Source organism: Neolamprologus multifasciatus, chromosome 7 (assembly GCF_963576455.1).
Source record: "Neolamprologus multifasciatus chromosome 7, fNeoMul1.2, whole genome shotgun sequence".
NCBI classification, from domain to species: domain Eukaryota; kingdom Metazoa; phylum Chordata; class Actinopteri; order Cichliformes; family Cichlidae; genus Neolamprologus; species Neolamprologus multifasciatus.
Genome location: NC_140445.1, coordinates 63,935,738 through 63,953,047, shown reverse-complemented (window position 1 = coordinate 63,953,047; position 17,310 = coordinate 63,935,738). Strand labels below are relative to the sequence as shown.

The window sequence follows — 17,310 nt, the reverse complement described above, 5'->3', positions numbered from 1 at the left end:
CCGTTGAGTAAAAGTATCTGGTTTTAATGCCACTAAACTGTCCGTTGTGTTCTTGAGCTAGCTGAAAACTGTTAGTGGTTGCAAACAACAATGCAAGAACAGTAAGAGTAAACCAAATCAAAACAATAAGGCTTTAAAACAAAAATCAATGAGCTTTGCAACATTCTTAAATTGTTCACAGACTTTATAGCAGCTTTAAGAAAAAATGAAATAAAAACTACTAAAAAAACAAAAATGTTGAATGCAGATCTGCTAATACACACATGAATAAAAGAATCTATCATTCTGGGAAAACATCTGATGCTCGGTAAAATAGTGGTCTTTTATTGCTGTCTTCTTAAAGAGGATAAAAAGCTGACCTACGTCTAAGATCAACAGGAGAAATCTTTACTAGAAAATGGGAAAAACTGACTGCTTTTTATCAGAGAAGTAAAGGTGGGAATCCCCATACATCCCACGATACGATATTATCACAATACTTAACGCACGATACGATATTATTGCGATTTTTTTAAATATTTTGCGATATTCAGATTCTGTACATAAAGGTAAACTTTATCAATATTCATTTTCTCTAATATCAAAGTCTCACACTCAGTCTTTCTCTCATTTCAGTTTTATTGTTGACAAACTGAACGGTTTGTATTACAGTCTAGTCCAACTTAACTGAATCAACCATCTGGTACAATTATAGCTATTCTGAACTATGCAGTTTATGAAAACTATGCAGCCCCTTCAGCAACTGAAGAATTTGAAAGTAAATTAAAACGTTAAAAAAGTTTTAAACTTAATTAAAATAAAACATGTCTTAAATTAAAATAAGTAAACTGTCATGTTTATTGCTGCCAAAAACAAGTTAAACACATTTGGACAGTGAAGGAATGTCAGGATTCTTGCTCAGAAAAAGGATCAACATGCTCTGAAGTCAGAGCACAAAAACCTTTTTTGTAACAAAATATCGATTTCTGCTGTCCCTGTATCCATACATTATTAGCAAACAAAATATCACGATGCTACAAAGTATCGATTTTTTCCCCACCCCTACAGAGAAGTGAGGATGCTGAGGTGCAGCACTTAACCTTATGCACAATCTAGATTGATAACACGTTTAAGTCGAGTTGTATGGACTGATGTGGCCCCAGTGTGCATATTTGTTTGGTTTAAGAGTATAAATCTATCAAGTATCCCACAGTTAGTGATGAATCAGCAACATTTAAGAGAAAAACTGTCCTGCAGCTTTAGTTGTACTGGAAATAAACCACAAACACTAATGATGAAGCACTCGTGTAAAGCAGGTGGACAGTATTACCGTAAATGTCCCCATTACCGCAGCTGAAGATACCATTAACATGACACATCAATACATCTTAGCTGCAAACAGCATCCATTTAAATGCATTACAACATCACAACAAGCGCTGAGTGGGACCTCCATTATTTATCTTAACCATCATTTACACAAACACGCATGACAGCAGTTTTCCAAAGGTTCCTTCACTCATCATTCTGGCTCATCAGTAGCAGCAAAGAACAACTGCTACCCTACTTTGTAAAGGTCGGGCAGGAGAAACGCTCTAATAGCTTATAATGTTAATTGCCATGTAGTCTCCAGAGGATAGCAAACCACATTAGGCATTGTGGATGGAGATTGCGTTATTTATATTGTATGTGAGGGTGAGCAGAGCGTTCATGTATGCTTTTGTGTGGGAGAAGAGAAGGGGAAATGAGGACAGCTCAGCCCCAGGAGACCCAGGGGGGTATTTTAAATGGTGGCTGTCACCTCATTTACAATGATATACAAGGTCCCAAGCAGGCAGTAAACATCATTTGCAACCAGCAAACACATAAAAAACAGCAGACCAGTCATTCTGAAACGAAGCAGTTTCAGTCCTTCTTTCAAACCACAATGGGATATACTTGGCAAGGTTTGTACAAGTTCACAAACTGGGGGAGGATAAAACAAACAAAAAACCTTTCCATCTATGAAATGTCAATCTCCGTGTTCTGGGTGTATTTTCTTTAGATACTCACATAAGATCAGGCCTGTATCTGTGAATCAGGGCACAAAGGGCCAGGCCGCTCTTCCAAGACATGGTGAGGTCTGTCACATTAACGTTCCTGTAGCCCTCTGTTTGCCTCTGGCACCAGTTGAGCAGCTTACTGGACCGAGCTATGGATTCTGATGTGTGGGAAAGAAGAGAAAATTAAATGCTTGGTGTGAAATCTGCAGGTGGAACAGCATCTGAAGTAAGCAGGGAAGGAAACACAAACTGTTTCTGGGCAGCATTACATGTACTCTTGCTGAGCAATCTCATAGCCTTGGGTCAGGCAAGGCTGAGCAGCAATGGGGCCCCGTCATTCATGCTAGAATCAGTGTTTGAATGAGCCAATGGAGAAATATTACAAACCACGAAATGTAAAGATTTTACTGATGTAAGAAGAAAAGGATGCAAATGGGAGGTTAGGAAAGGATGCAGAACTCGCATGAAAACTTTAAACAGCTACAAGAGGCTTTAACCCTTTAAGACCTACCATAGAACCAAGTCTGCCAGAGCTTATATTATATGTTTACATGCTGTGGAGCCATTTTTGGGAGCATTTCAAGTTGCTATATATCAATACAACCATTATAGCCTAAAATTTAATAATATGTCTGCATTAAGTGCATAGTAATTAAATAAATTGCAAAAAAGTGCAATAAACTACAAAAAAATTAAAATCGTTTTTGTTTTTTAACATATTTTTTCTAGTTAGAGAAATTTAAGAGGCTTATCCCTCAAAACTGTAAATACAAAAAAGTTGCACAAAATAGTTTCCCACCACAGGAAATTTATTTTGAGTGTCTTCATAGTTTTATTTTTGAAATACACCAATTTTTATATACTGCAGGAAAAACGAAAATAAATATTATAATGCAAATTTGCAAAAAAGCAGCATATGCATCAAAATAAACTATTTCCAGCAGTGCAATATGAGTCCTAAGCATCCCAGAAACGACACAGAAAGTCATAAAGTCAAACATAACTTTTAAAAACACCAGTATAGGCTCATGAGGCCTTGATGGTAAAAAACTACATTTCCGCGAAATGACGTCACTTCCGGTTTCGGGCAGGTCATGGAGGACATGCGATAGTTCCCGCTGATGGACGTAGGAAGTGTTATGAACAGCTGATCGAATCGTCAAAGCGTGTTTCTGGAATATTATGTTTTTGTTGCTGCAAGTGCTTTTTATGCAGTTTTTGCAAAGCTGTATGTGGAAGGAAACTGTGACCGAGGACAAGCTGATGGCATAAGATGGAAGTACAACTCCTCCGGTTTCATATGCAAAAAAAATTATTGCGCTAGCTCACGTGGTTGCAGAGCTACCGGGATTTTAAAATAGTTACGCAAAACGGAGCGTGCTGCTCTGACCGGTTTTAAAGGGTTAAATGCTCGATATAGCCATGGAGCTTGAGTGAGTGGATCAATAACCGAGTTAGTATACGCAAAGGAAATATCATGGAGTCTCTCCAAAAGGTTTCATCACTCCAGTATCCACGTCATTCATAAATATACAGAAAGACTCATCAAATTTGTTAAAACTTTAAAAGGTCCCTGAAAAGCAACGCCATGCATTCGGGCTTCGTGTTACCTTGCAACTGCTTGTCAAGCAGGCAGTTGTCTAGAGTGAAAATAACTCAGTATTACATTTCAGCAACAGTGATTGCAGCACTGATTAACCAGCCTATGCCATATCATCTACAAGCAGAAAAGACACAAACCATTCCTGGCCAACTTGGGGGTCGATGAGTTGATCACATTCTCGATTTCAATGCGAACTTCCCTGCACTCCCCTGTGTCGAACAGGTGCCGCACCTGCAACATCAAGATGATCATTTCTCGCATGAAAAAGTGTCACTTGTGAAAGAAAATATTTGCATAATAGCATCAAACTCAACCTGGTTTAAGCTAATAATGAAATCTTAAAAAGAGGCACTTTGGCTTGTTAGTGCTCATACTCACTTGGCTAGGTTTGAGGAAGTTGAGGCTTATGTTGGGGTAACGAGTTGTAGGATCCACACTGTACTGACTGAAGTTCTTACTGACATTTTCTGGTGTGGTCTGAGGCAGAAGGCGGTATATGCTCTCCCTAAAAAACAAAAGCAATCCCATTGGGCGACCTAAACTGAGTGAAATGTAACAAAAAAGCAGTAGTGTAATATGATAACGCTGTAGCAAATCGCGATCACATTGCTCTCAGCGTTACAACAGAACATTACGGGCACATTCCAGTCAGTCCTTACTAGAAACTCTTATCCTATTAATACTAACAGAGGTGGGACTGATGCTTTAAATCTCACATTTCCTAGTAAAGCACTTTGAGATAAAAGGGTGTCCCTGAAGAGAAAGCACATCGAAGAGTGTGGCTGCAGATATGCATGAGCACGAGAACAGAACAGGTCTTGGCGTGCATGCATTAACGTTTCCACGCTCTCACCTCTCAGCCAGCACCTCAAGAGGGGTTTTTCCCTGGGCCCAGCTCTTCACCATCCAGCCCGAGTCCATGGCTGCCAGGAAACCTCGGGCTATGCCAGTCCCCATGGGCCAGAAGGGCTGGAGACAAAGTAAGCACGTTCAATACCCAAATATGGTCAAATATGCAAACTATAATAAATATCCGAGATAGAAACGAGCTTTAAATCAACACCTTAGTCTTAAGAATTTTAAAACAGTCTCTTGAAAATCTTTAAAGGGGACAAATGCTTTTGATATGTTGCATTGCTGCTTATATGAAATGTCCAAAGTTTCAAACAATGAGATCAGCACAATCCGAGTGAGGAAAACGCTCAGATTCAGACAGTACAAAGCTTAATTATTCTACTCTTGTGCTTTCCTAACATCAGCTCAAAGCAGATTTCTTTATGTTGTAGCTACAATGATTGAGTCTCACTGCAATGATCGTGTGGCTTCTGCAAACATACCCTGGTAAAAGTACCAGGGTATGTTTGCAGAAGCCACATGAGGGGCAGCCAATCGGAACAAAATACACTTTGGGATTTTTTTCCCTAGAGAAGGAAGAACTAAAATGACTACAGACTTACATGAAGGGCCAGTACAACATTTTTACACAGTCAATATTTCAGTTATTCTAGTGAAGTCCCAACGCGAGAAAAGAAAGAGTCGATCGCAAGTCATCGTCATTTCTCTCACCTCTAACAGGCTGTCGCCAACGAGCGCCACTAGCAGCTTGTGCCCGTTGCGTTGGCGCACCATTGCGGCATTTTCTGAAGCATACATGCAGGTGAAGTCAAACATCGCTACGTCGGGCTGGCCGTAATGGTTGATGGCAAAGTCCAGTGTGGGCAGCTGGTGGTTGGTTGAAAAATCTGCAGCTTCGCGTGCATAAGACAGCAAGGCAGCCTGGTCTACGTTGGCTCTGGAGAGCAAAAGCTCGGTGTCTGCATAGTCCTGCAGGAGAAGCAGGCGAGATAAGAAGCGGCCTTAACATGAAAAATTCATAAGAAATAAATAAAAGGAAACGATTTCCCCAATTGTAAGTTAAGATTTAAGATTTTTGAGCTTTAAGAGCTGCTGCAACCCAACCAGTCACAGCAGATGGCCCCGCCCCTCCCTGAGCCTGGTTCTGCCGGAGGTTTCTTCCTGTTAAAAGGGAGTTTTTCCTTCCCACTGTCGCCAACGTGCTTGCTCATAGGGGGTCATATGGTTGTTGAGGTTTTCTCTGTATGTATTATAGTAGGGTCTAAAATTGAATTGAATATGACACAATATGAATTATACAACCCCTTTACCACATAGAGCCCAGAGGATTTGCACTGGAATGAAGTCTCTCTAACACGTAGCATCAAATCACTGCATGCTTTGATAGTGACATGTTTTCACAGAGGGCGGTAAGAGATACATTTCTTCCATCTTCAAGCTCTCTGGTCTTCCAGTGGTGGTGCGTGACGGGAAGGGTGGGACAGTGGAAGATATTAACAGGGGCTGTTTTCTGATTTGTAGTTCTGCCGTGAGCTGTGCTGACTAGCCTCTGTCTTCCTCTACAGGGAGTGCAGAATTATTAGGCAAATGAGTATTTTGTCCACATCATCCTCTTCATGCATGTTGTCTTACTCCAAGCTGTATAGGCTCGAAAGCCTACTACCAATTAAGCATATTAGGTGATGTGCATCTCTGTAATGAGAAGGGGTGTGGTCTAATGACATCAACACCCTATATCAGGTGTGCATAATTATTAGGCAACTTCCTTTCCTTTGGCAAAATGGGTCAAAAGAAGGACCTGACAGGCTCAGAAAAGTCAAAAATAGTGAGATATCTTGCAGAGGGATGCAGCAGTCTCAAAGCTTCTGAAGCGTGATCATCGAACAATCAAGCGTTTCATTCAAAATAGTCAACAGGGTCGCAAGAAGCGTGTGGAAAAACCAAGGTGCAAAATAACTGCCCATGAACTGAGAAAAGTCAAGCGTGCAGCTGCCAAGATGCCACTTCCCACTAGTTTGGCCATATTTCAGAGCTGCAACATCACTGGAGTCCCCAAAAGTACAAGGTGTGCAATACTCAGAGACATGGCCAAGGTAAGAAAGGCTGAAAGACGACCACCACTGAACAAGACACACAAGCTGAAACGTCAAGACTGGGCCAAGAAATATCTCAAGACTGATTTTTCTAAGGTTTTATGGACTGATGAAATGAGAGTGAGTCTTGATGGGCCAGATGGATGGGCCCGTGGCTGGATTGGTAAAGGGCAGAAAGCTCCAGTCCGACTCAGACGCCAGCAAGGTGGAGGTGGAGTCAAGCTCAACTCCCAGTCCTACTGCCAGTTTCTGGAAGACACCTTCTTCAAGCAGTGGTACAGGAAGAAGTCTGCATCCTTCAAGAAAAACGTGATTTTCATGCAGGACAATGCTCCATCACACGCGTCCAAGTACTCCACAGCGGGGCTGGCAAGAAAGGGTATAAAAGAAGAAAAACTAATGACATGGCCTCCTTGTTCACCTGATCTGAACCCTGTTGAGAACCTGTGGTCCATCATCAAATGTGAGATTTACAAGGAGGGAAAACAGTACACCTCTCTGAACAGTGTCTGGGAGGCTGTGGTTGCTGCTGCACGCAATGTTGATGGTGAACAGATCACAACACTGACAGAATCCATGGATGGCAGGCTTTTGAGGGTCCTTGCAAAGAAAGGTGGCTATATTGGTCGCTGATTTGTTTTTGAATGTCAGAAATGTATATTTGTGAATGTGGAGATGTTATATTGGTTTCACTGGTAAAAATAAATAATTGAAATGGGTATATATTTGTTTTTTGTTAAGTTGCCTAATATTTATGCACAGTAATAGACACCTGCACACACAGATATCCCCCTAAAATAGCTAAAACTAAAAACTACTTCCAAAAACATTCAGCTTTGATATTGAGTTTTTTGGGTTCATTGAGAACATGGTTCTTGTTCAATAATAAAATTATTCCTCAAAAATACAACTTGCCTAATAATTCTGCACTCCCTGTATCTCTTCAAAATTAAAAATGGCTACACTGAGCTGTTTAATTGCTATAAAAGGAGCTCATCATACTGCACTGTAGTCGTGCTTACACAATCCAAATGCACTCTGTCTTTGGACCTCAGTGTATGCCCAAACGTCATTAACTCCCTGTAAAAACAAAGAGCTGCACATCCATGCACAAATCAAAAACAACAAAAAATCTCCGCTTAAAACTTAATGCAGACATTTATGCATCTATATCCTTTATTAATATCAGTACACAAAGACAGACATGCCAAAAGGTCTTTCCGGTTTCCTGTGCAAAGTGGCTATGGAAAGGAAACTCCCGTATTTAGTGAGGACACAAATAAGTAGCAAGTGTTTAAGTTGGCAGTTTGCTCCAGAATACCGTTGGCTTGGTTAGACCATTAGGGAAAAAACTGGGGGAATTTACAGAGAGAATAAAAGACTGAAAAACAAGGCAGAAAAGAGAGAGAAGGACTAATTTTGTTGGTTCGAGCAAGCGCTGTAGGCTTTAATCACTCACATGTAGAATGACTCCTTTCTCCAGCAGGCTCTGTTTTTTGGCAGTCATCACAAAGTAATGCGTGTCATCCTTGTAATAGACGATATTTTCCAGGTCAATGCCTAAAATGACCAACAGAAAGATGTAGCGTTACATAACAAACACAATCATTTTCCTTTTTAACAGAGCCGACAATCCTGATGTCATTTGAGCACAAGAGCAGCAATTATGCCTTTCAAAGCACATAAGCAGAGCCTCGGGGACATTGTCATGTCAGCGGCAAACTGTGGCCGGCTTGGCGTCAAACCTAAGTATTTTAATTGAGTGCGCTGACAAATTTTTAACTATGATCAGAGCGCAGATTATTTGTCCAATTACTTTTATTTTTCATCAACTGCTTCCTTTTGCTTCTGCTAGCTCCAGATCTTGCAGTTACCAGTAACAACAACAACAAAAGTACATGTTTTATGTTTTATGTTGTATCCAAAATTCTTAAACTGCATCATAACTGTTACACAGACAAAAAGTAATGGAGGAGAATGGAGCCGTGACAGACCGGTTGCTTCTCTGAGGTCTTGAAAGAACTTCTGATTGAAGATGAAGGCCACACCGCTGATCTCTTCGACTTTTGCCTCTGCCGTCGTGTTCCTGTTAATGAAGTTAGCAGTGATGGCGATGGCGAGCTTTCCCCGGAACTCCTTGCGCCGAAACCCTACAGAAAAGCACGGATGATTGAGGAAGGCCTCAAGGTTAGAAACCAGTAACTGTTCACTCCGTTAGTGAAGTAAAAGAACATAAATTAGAAATGTTAAAAATCACGCTACTTTTAAGCGCATACAATACATAGAATATGTAGAAGCATCTACAATTTCATGACATCGTCTGTCCTGCAGACCGCTAGGGCTGCTCGATTATGGCAAAACTGATAATCACGATTATTTTCACTGAAATTGAGATCTCGATTATTTGACCATATTTATTTAACAATAACAATGTGTTGAATAATGACTTTAAAGATTGTCAAAAATAATATAAAATAGTGCAAATACTGATAACAGTGCAAATGTTTGCAATATAAGAAATAAATGAAAAATGTAAACATCTATGTTTAGTGAACTTTGCAGTGTTGCTCTGTGGTGCAGCTACGACACTGTAGCAAAGTTTACACACTGTGTCTACTTGATCCACGTCTGACTCCGCGAACCCATAATGTTTCCACACCACTGAAGTTTTTTTTACCTCTTTTCAACCAACAGCAGTCACTCTCCTCTCCAAATAACTTCTGCTTAGCTTTCCGAGCTTCCCTCGGGTCCTCTTAATCAGCGGTCCCCAACCCCCGGGCCTCGGACCGGTACGTGAGTCGTTTGGTACCGGGCCGCGAGAGTTGAGGCTCAGGTGTGAAATGTATAGTTTTCAGGGTTTTTATCGGTTTTCAGCGTTATTTTGTTATCGTTTTTATCGTTTACTCGGTTTTCCTTGGTCTTTTCACGTGTGTTATGAATAAATCTTCTTTTTTTCGGTACCGGCACTAGTTTTATTTTGTTGTATTTATCCGCGACACCTTAAAGGCCGGTCCATGAAAATATTGTCGGGCATAAACCGGTCCGTGGCGCAAAAAAGGTTGGAGACCGCTGCTCTTAATTGTTGTGACACGTGTTCGAAATGCAGAGAGGTGCGCTCGATTCGCCACACGGAGCAGCGCGAGAGTAAAGCACGAGGGAGGGGCTAATAATCGGCTCAGTCATTTTTAATGATCGTTGAAAGCCCAGATCGTAATCGTGATTAAAATTAGATTAATTGAGCAGCCCTGCAGACCGCCTTCTCCAAAACAGTCAAATTAGAAGAGAAACACTCCTGTGCAAAGCTCCACTGAGGTCTCCATGTGTGCGTCCCAACACTCATAGGAAACAGACCTAGTTCAGCAGTTCCTATTAACTGTGCTTGGAGAGCAAATACTGTCTGAAGTTGAACGCAGAAGCTAAGATGTACACAAATGCTCATTCGGCCGTGAGGAGCAGAGCGAGGTCAGGTAGCCAACCACAGCTGCACACGAAGTGAGATCATAATCATTCTAACTGGCCTCCAACTCGACTTCTAAAAAACAAACAGTGCCGCTTCATTTAGTCAAATGCATTACTGATGCATTATTCCCAGTCTGTGCATGCAAACTCGCCTGGTAACGTGTTTCTCCTTCCATCTGCTCCAATGATGACATCAAACTCCAGCTCGCTGACGGGGTGTGTCCTAGGGTGGATCTCAGCTCTCCAGCCAATTCCTAAGAAAACACAGAATGTGTAATCGGACAGAAATGCATTGACAGAGTCGACACTCATAGGCTCTGACAGATAGTTTCGTGCACTTTTGGACACATTTGGCAGCAGCTCCATTTACTAACTTTCACTTTCCTGATCTTCAGGAGGCTCAATAAGGCTTTTAAACTCTACGTTCACATGGATCTCAATGCCCAGCAGGAGTGCCATTTTGAGAAGCATAAGCTGGAGCTGACGAATACCTAGAACACACACAGAGAAAGAATATGTAAAATAACTTTGATATATTTCTTATTAGTACAAGTAGAAGAGCTCAAGAGAATCACATCTACTCACTGATATGATCGATAGCACCAGCACAGAACTTCCCATAGAACTTTTTGGCCCCAAGACCCCTGAGATCCTGGATGGTAAAGGGCCAGAGGTGCAGCACATTGTTTCTGGAAAAGGCATCTCTCTTCTCCAGAATCACAACTTTGGCCCCCAGGAAAGCCAGCTCGATGGCTGTACGCAAGCCACATGGCCCCGCACCAATGATCAGACACTAAATAGAAAATGAGACAGAAGTTTCAGACAGGTTTTAAGGAAGCAAGTCGAATCTATTCTTAACTTGCTTTCTTGCTCGACTCATAATCCACCTATCCAAGCTTCAGTGTGTAAAGCCCCACACTAGCATCTAACACGCAACTTAATAAAACTGTCTAGCCTGTAGCTGTTTAATAGGCTTTACCATTATAAGATACATCTATCTTCTACTATAATTATGAGAAACTCCCTAACTACAAAGCCCAAAGTGAAGACATCTTCGGCCTAGTGGAAGAAAAATAAAGATATCAACATACTGAGGATCATATTGTTCAGTCTGTTAGATATGAATGGGAACAGGAGCCAAAGCTAACCACACAAATCCAGCTTTACAACAACAACAACAACAACAACAAAAACAGTGATTTTCAAATTATGCTGCCTTACCTTTGTGTTGGCACAGGCACGGCCCTTCTTGTACTCCTTGTGGCTGGCCCTCTTGTCTAGCTTGGCCCAGAGGGCCTTGGCCTTCCAGTAGTTGAGTTTGGACTTGAGTTTGTGATAGAAGATCCTGTGATCACTGGGCTTTACTTCCAGGTGGTCACATAGCTCCTGGAAGGCCTTGAGAATGCCCTTACATGTGGTCGCCTGGACAAAGTTGTCGAACAGGACATGGGACTGATTCACCCCATCTCCTCCAGCCGCACCGGCACCTCCATCTCCCATGGTCCAGACTAACTCCCGGGCTGCGAGGCCCCCTCACCCCCAGAAAGGGGCTTCTGGGTCCAGCCTCAGCTCTGGAAAAACCCTCTCTGGTAGAGAGCTTTAACTCCCAGCCTCAGGAATCTTCATTCTGTAAAAGAGAAAGAGCGACAAATTAAAAAGTATTAAAAAAAACATACATATTGTTACAAATGAAACAATACTGGAAAAGAAAACATGAAAGATTATAGTTTTCTCACATGTGTGAAATGGAGAATTTTACAACGATGATTTGTTGTACAATATTTTACATCAAGCACTTAATGCCAGGCGTCCAAAGCACTACATTCACAAATCCTACAAATGTGAATCTGCGATGAACAATTTCTGATCTGGCACAGTAAAAACAAACAAACAACATTAATTAAAAACCACATCAACCACATCAGTTCATGTCATACATGACCTGCACCTTCTTGAATGTCACGTATGTCAATTCATCAAATGCCTCCATCCTGACCATTGTTTTAGAAGGAATATCTGATACGTACATATTAGGGCTGCCACAAACGATTATTTTGATAGTCGACTAGTCACCGATTATTTTGCGATTAGTCGACTAATCAGATCATCATCCATTGGACGTACAGCGTACAGCTTATTGCACCAGCAGCATCTCCTCTTATATAACTATCATTAGCTTACAGCTTTAAGTGTTTAAGGTCTGTGCTAACTAAAAATAAAGACAAGATGATAGTTTATTAAATTTTAATGAAATTTGCAGATTGTTTCGGTGAAGTTTAATAAACTCCTTGCTATCTAAAATATAACAGGACACCGGAGTAAATTCTCGAGCATCTCACACTTCTGATAATCAGCTGTCTGCTTGACGTTTATTCAGCTGTGTAAAAACTATAACTTTAATCTCAGCCAAACCGATTTACTCAGGAACAAATAAAATACAAAAAAAGCCAAACAATAACATTTTTAAGTTATCTAAGTTACTTATATATGTTTAACGTGAGTAGTGAAAGACGGTGGTGGGTTTGAAAACGATTTACCGGGAGTCCAGTGTTCTCACGGCTCTAGTTAGCCTAGCCCCCGGCTATCGAGCTAGTGGCTAACAGACGTCTCCGAAAACGTCGGAGCTCTTTTGAAAATATGTGGTGTCTTGATAAACTGAGCCGATATTTGAGGTTTACACAGCTACATTCTCGCCTGAAAATATGTTAAACGTTTATTTTGTGACCCAGAAAGAATAAAAAGAGTAATATTAAAACTAACTAGCTGCCGCCATTGTTGGAAACTGAGCTGGGCTGCGCTATGAATTCTGGGACACAGCTTCTTCTTCTTCGGGGTTTAACGGCAGCTGGCATCCTTGTACATGCAGTGCTGCCATCTTCTGTTTCAGTCCGTTATTACACTCTTAAATCCTACTACTTATTCCTGCGTCTTTTGTGATCTTACAAACCTTCAAACGACGTGTCGACTATTAAATCAGTCGTCGACGATTCTGATAGTCGACGTAATCGTGACTAGTCGACTAATCGTGGCAGCCCTAGTACATATGTTATGATTTTTGAGAGTAGCTCAAGTTATCATATTCATTATTTTATGTTAAGTCTCTAAAGTGTTTGGATGTCTCATCTAACAGCAGAGGAAGCTGTGGAAACAATTTTGGAGGGAGGAGACTGATATTTTATTTTATGCATACCGTCCATCTAATATTCTTTAAAAACAGTCCAAATCAGGCAAAAACATTTCCATGATATTCCTCAGATATAACACCAGGTACAAAATTAACTTTTTTAAACTTTCTTAAGTTTCTGTGATCATTTTCTCAACAACAAGTATTTTCATCTGCCTTTTTGACCAAAGACGACACATTCATCCCATATATATTTTTATTCTTTTTAATTTTGCACAATTCTCATCAAGAAGTATATCTTCCACCTGGAATTTTATTTTGATGAATTTGATGACCGAATGCTTCTTAACGATCTATTTAACAGCACAACTATATTTTATATATGACGACTTCTGGCTACTGTCATTCCTCTGCAGCATCATGACCTTAAACAACCCTTTGTATTTCTAAGCATGGAGCTGGACACAGGAAAGGTACCGACACAAAACCAGACAGGGAACAAGTGTATAGATGCGTCCTCGTGGCACAGACTCACTTCCAGACACAGGAAATGGTCGGTTCACTGCTAAATACACTGTGAAATAACACAACAACCCTTCTCAGTCAAGAAAATCATCTAGCTCTAATAAGGGTCTCTGAATAGCTACATGGATATACTAATTACTTCCCCTGTGCACAGCTTTAATAAGCTATTTTTAACCGTTTCAACCTCCAGGGGTTAGAGATCATTCATGCTCACTGATGTCTGTAGCTTTGCTGTGATGAATGGGGAATGCCTCGTCCATAACAAAGTGGATTTGGCAGTAACGTCTTCATCAGCTCTGACCAACATTGCTGAAAGTATACAAGGCAGATTAGAAGGATGGAAGACTATTATAAAAAGCTCAAATAAAAAACAAGCACATTGACTTAAACACCACCACACAGTTGATCCGGTTTGTTGTTGGTTCATTTGTTTTTAACCAAGCAGAAACAGTGTTTTGCATTTGCTCCGAGCAGCGATGCAGAAACTTTTCTTGCCTCTTTAAAGTGAAAATAAGAAAGATTAAAGCGAATAATTCCACTTCTGACGTGCTAGGAATAACTCTTGCTTACTTTCTTACAATGAGGACAGCTGACAGGACATAATATCTCATGTCTATAAAGGTACATAAGCTCCAGGCAGGCTGTATGCTAAAGAAAGCATAAAGAATGGATGCGAGGGCGAACAAACTGGTGGCTTTGTGCACTCGGAACATAATCTGCCCAAAAGCTGCTCTGGTGGTTCTCGCACCGCAACATTGTTTAGGCTGGAATACCTTTCAAAGTAATTATTCTGAGGTTAAACTTGGCTGTTTTGAGTATATTACTAACTTACTTACAAAAACATTATTTACAACGACCCATTTAGATTTAAAAGCTCGAGTTTTGTTCTCCACTGTGCAGGAAGCTGAGCTAGTTCGTGGAAACCAATGCAGCCCCAGTCCCAGTGGCAACACGTGATGAAAGGAAGGCAGGTACAGAGGTCAGCTGGCCTCCTTTTCACACACTGCCAACTCCTCACTGCAGTGAAAACAGCAGGCCTTAGTTTTGGCTCTGCCTCAGTCAGTCAGGAACACGACTATAAGGCAGCAGTGCTGACGCAAACAGAAAGAGTCCTTCACCAGAACAGCCAGCCACACCATTCCTTCTTTGCCTTAACTTGTAGTGTACTTTATTCAAAACACACACATCAAAGTGTAAAGGTTTGTGGTTGGAGATGTGCGCACATCTGTGCTCAGTCAGTCCCCAGAGCATACATTTAGTGACAAGAATGAAAATACTGGCACACACTAGTTCCTCTGTATGGAAGTAAAAACTCAAATATAAGATTTCATTGTTGAACCAAATCACACAGACTTATTGATATTGCCCTGATATATTGTTATTGGCAAATATGCATTATATGGTAAGCACAGTAAGTTGCTAAATACTACTGTAGAGTAGAGCAGGGCGGTATGACCAAAAAGATTTATCACGATATACATTTGAAAATTTGCGATAACGATATAACTGATGATATAATTGACACGAGACAAAATACTTTACACCTCCACAACTTTATTAGTGCAAAAAAAAAAACCATCAATGTATTTTCACTTAAACAAGCAGTTTTTTTATGTGCATTAAAGTGATATAAAAAATTAACAGTGCAAATGCAAATTCCTTGCTGACAGTTTAACCAAAAGGCGTTTCCAGTGGAAACTGGTCGACATATCCTCAGCATAACCATGTATAATATCCACAAAACTTAAAAAGAGGTTATACACACACAATACGGTAATATTATGTTGAAGCACAGTACGTATCACTCCGCGAGGCTCCTGCCAACGACAGCCGTAATGCTCTGACAATCCATCAAGCGTTGCGGCTTCATAGCTTAGCAAAGTCGTACTGAAACATTTGACAGATTTTCGAGCGCCGTGTACATAAAATCGTTTCGAGGTCAGTAAACACAACCAGAGTTCATACATAAGGCACACGGGATTATAAGGGGCTCTGTCGATGTTCAGAAAAATCAAAGGATTGATTTGAAGTGTGCCGTATTTTCCAAACAACACGGTAATAACGACGGCCTGCTAGCATGCTCTACCAAAAATAGTGCTTTGTTGTGTATCTGACGTACGAAAGCTAAACCAGTTCCACACCACTGAAGTTGCAGCATTTTTACAAACCAGTTCTGGTTCATTCGTTTCATTTAACGATCCACTTTCGCTCTTCTCATTCTCCGTCGCCGCCATGTGCGTATGTAAACAAAGGCACTCCGCATGCGCGTTTTACCCATATTCTATCGCCATATTTCATTGTTCTATCGTTGCCCAAACATTACACCGGTATTACTGTGAACGGTATAATATAGCCCAGCCCTATTGTAGAGTTAAAGAGGCACAAAAAATACAAAAAAAACAACAAAAGAAGCACAAATATGCAGCAGACACTTTTCTACATCTTTAACACTTTTTTGGTATAATATGACAGACGTCCTCTCCACAGCAGCAGCTAAATTGGACACCAGTGGTCTACTATACCAACTGTGCCTCGCTACGTCAGTACACAGTTACATTTAGATATGAGCTTGAACTTAACCAATTCACTTCCATGTTGTACCCTTCAGATATACCATACAAAAATTCTGTTGATCAGGAGCAGTTAAAATAAAGCTGCCTAAAAATTAGGGTGAAGGGAGCTAAAACAAAACTTTTCCCCTTTCAACAGAACTCAACATACTGTTTACATATAGAAAATTAGGTGGTATATCAATACTGGATTTTTTGGCTTCCTAAGAAGAATCTAGTACCCATCCAGAATCAGCCGGGTTGTAGTACTAAGCCCAAATATCAGGGGTAAACATTAATTATTAAGCCAACTTAGCTGCATTCAGAGCCTTGTGTTGTGAGAATGTTTAAGATCGTAATCTGTCAGGAGACTGTTGATTGTAGGGCTGCACGATTAATCGTTAGAAAATCGCAATCTCAATTCCAAATGACAACGATTTAAAAATAATAACAATAATAATAAAAAAAATTTTAAAAAGACGACGACGATTGTACCGCATTTTGATCCGGGACGTAATCTGCATGAAAACAAGCGCTCACTCTTCCTGCTCAACAAATGACAAGGGCGGAGCCTTATACCACGTGATACAGAAGCTGTGCCGTGTGATGCTAAAATTGTCAGGGAAAAAACAACGGAGAGCACGTCAGGGATGACGACCGTCCCGGTCAACCACCCAAACATCAATAACGGGAACCTTATACAGCGCTTCCCTATACCCGTCGAACTCCCGCAGGCACAAAGAAATTACGGAGGCTATTACTTATCACCTGACCAAAGATATGGCTCCATCAACACTGTGCAAAACGAGGGATTTAGGAAAACGATCAACACCCTAGACAAACGCTACACAGTGCCGTCCCGCAACTATTTTTCTATTGTTGCACTACCTGCTCTATACACGCAGTGTCGAGCAACGGTGGAGACGCAATTTCAAGCAGTACAACATTTTGCGGCAACGACAAAATGTGAGACATTTGTTGTTTTTATGTTTATTTATTGTTTTTATGTTCAGTCTCAACTGTTACGAAGTTGATGTGCAGTTAATAAGTGCAATAAATATTTATACTGGAAAAGAAAATCG

At 40.7% G+C, this 17,310-nt stretch overlaps 1 protein-coding gene and 1 long non-coding RNA gene across 4 annotated transcripts in view; one reads left to right on the top strand and one right to left on the bottom strand.

Moving 5' to 3' along the window:
* Positions 1–17,310, bottom strand: part of mical3a (microtubule associated monooxygenase, calponin and LIM domain containing 3a) — a 98,450-nt gene that overhangs the window by 44,371 nt on the left and 36,769 nt on the right. The window contains exons 3-15 of one of the 3 annotated variants that reach the window (XM_085165057.1): positions 11,767–11,898; positions 11,252–11,657; positions 10,616–10,823; positions 10,405–10,521; positions 10,183–10,284; positions 8,566–8,721; positions 8,031–8,131; positions 5,190–5,447; positions 4,477–4,592; positions 4,002–4,128; positions 3,761–3,854; positions 3,631–3,660; positions 2,031–2,178 (exon numbers count right to left, since the gene is read on the bottom strand). In XM_085165057.1, coding sequence (XP_085021183.1) covers positions 2,031–2,178; positions 3,631–3,660; positions 3,761–3,854; positions 4,002–4,128; positions 4,477–4,592; positions 5,190–5,447; positions 8,031–8,131; positions 8,566–8,721; positions 10,183–10,284; positions 10,405–10,521; positions 10,616–10,823; positions 11,252–11,530 — 1,736 coding nt within the window. In that variant the 5' untranslated portion in view covers positions 11,531–11,657; positions 11,767–11,898. Of the gene's footprint in view, positions 1–2,030; positions 2,179–3,630; positions 3,661–3,760; positions 3,855–4,001; positions 4,129–4,476; positions 4,593–5,189; positions 5,448–8,030; positions 8,132–8,565; positions 8,722–10,182; positions 10,285–10,404; positions 10,522–10,615; positions 10,824–11,251; positions 11,658–11,766; positions 11,899–17,310 lie in introns of those variants that run through there. The other 2 variants (XM_085165059.1, XM_085165058.1) reach the window with 2 other exon arrangements.
* Positions 1–17,310, top strand: part of LOC146515877 (uncharacterized) — a 331,877-nt gene that overhangs the window by 303,884 nt on the left and 10,683 nt on the right. The gene's annotated exons all lie outside the window — the stretch shown is intronic.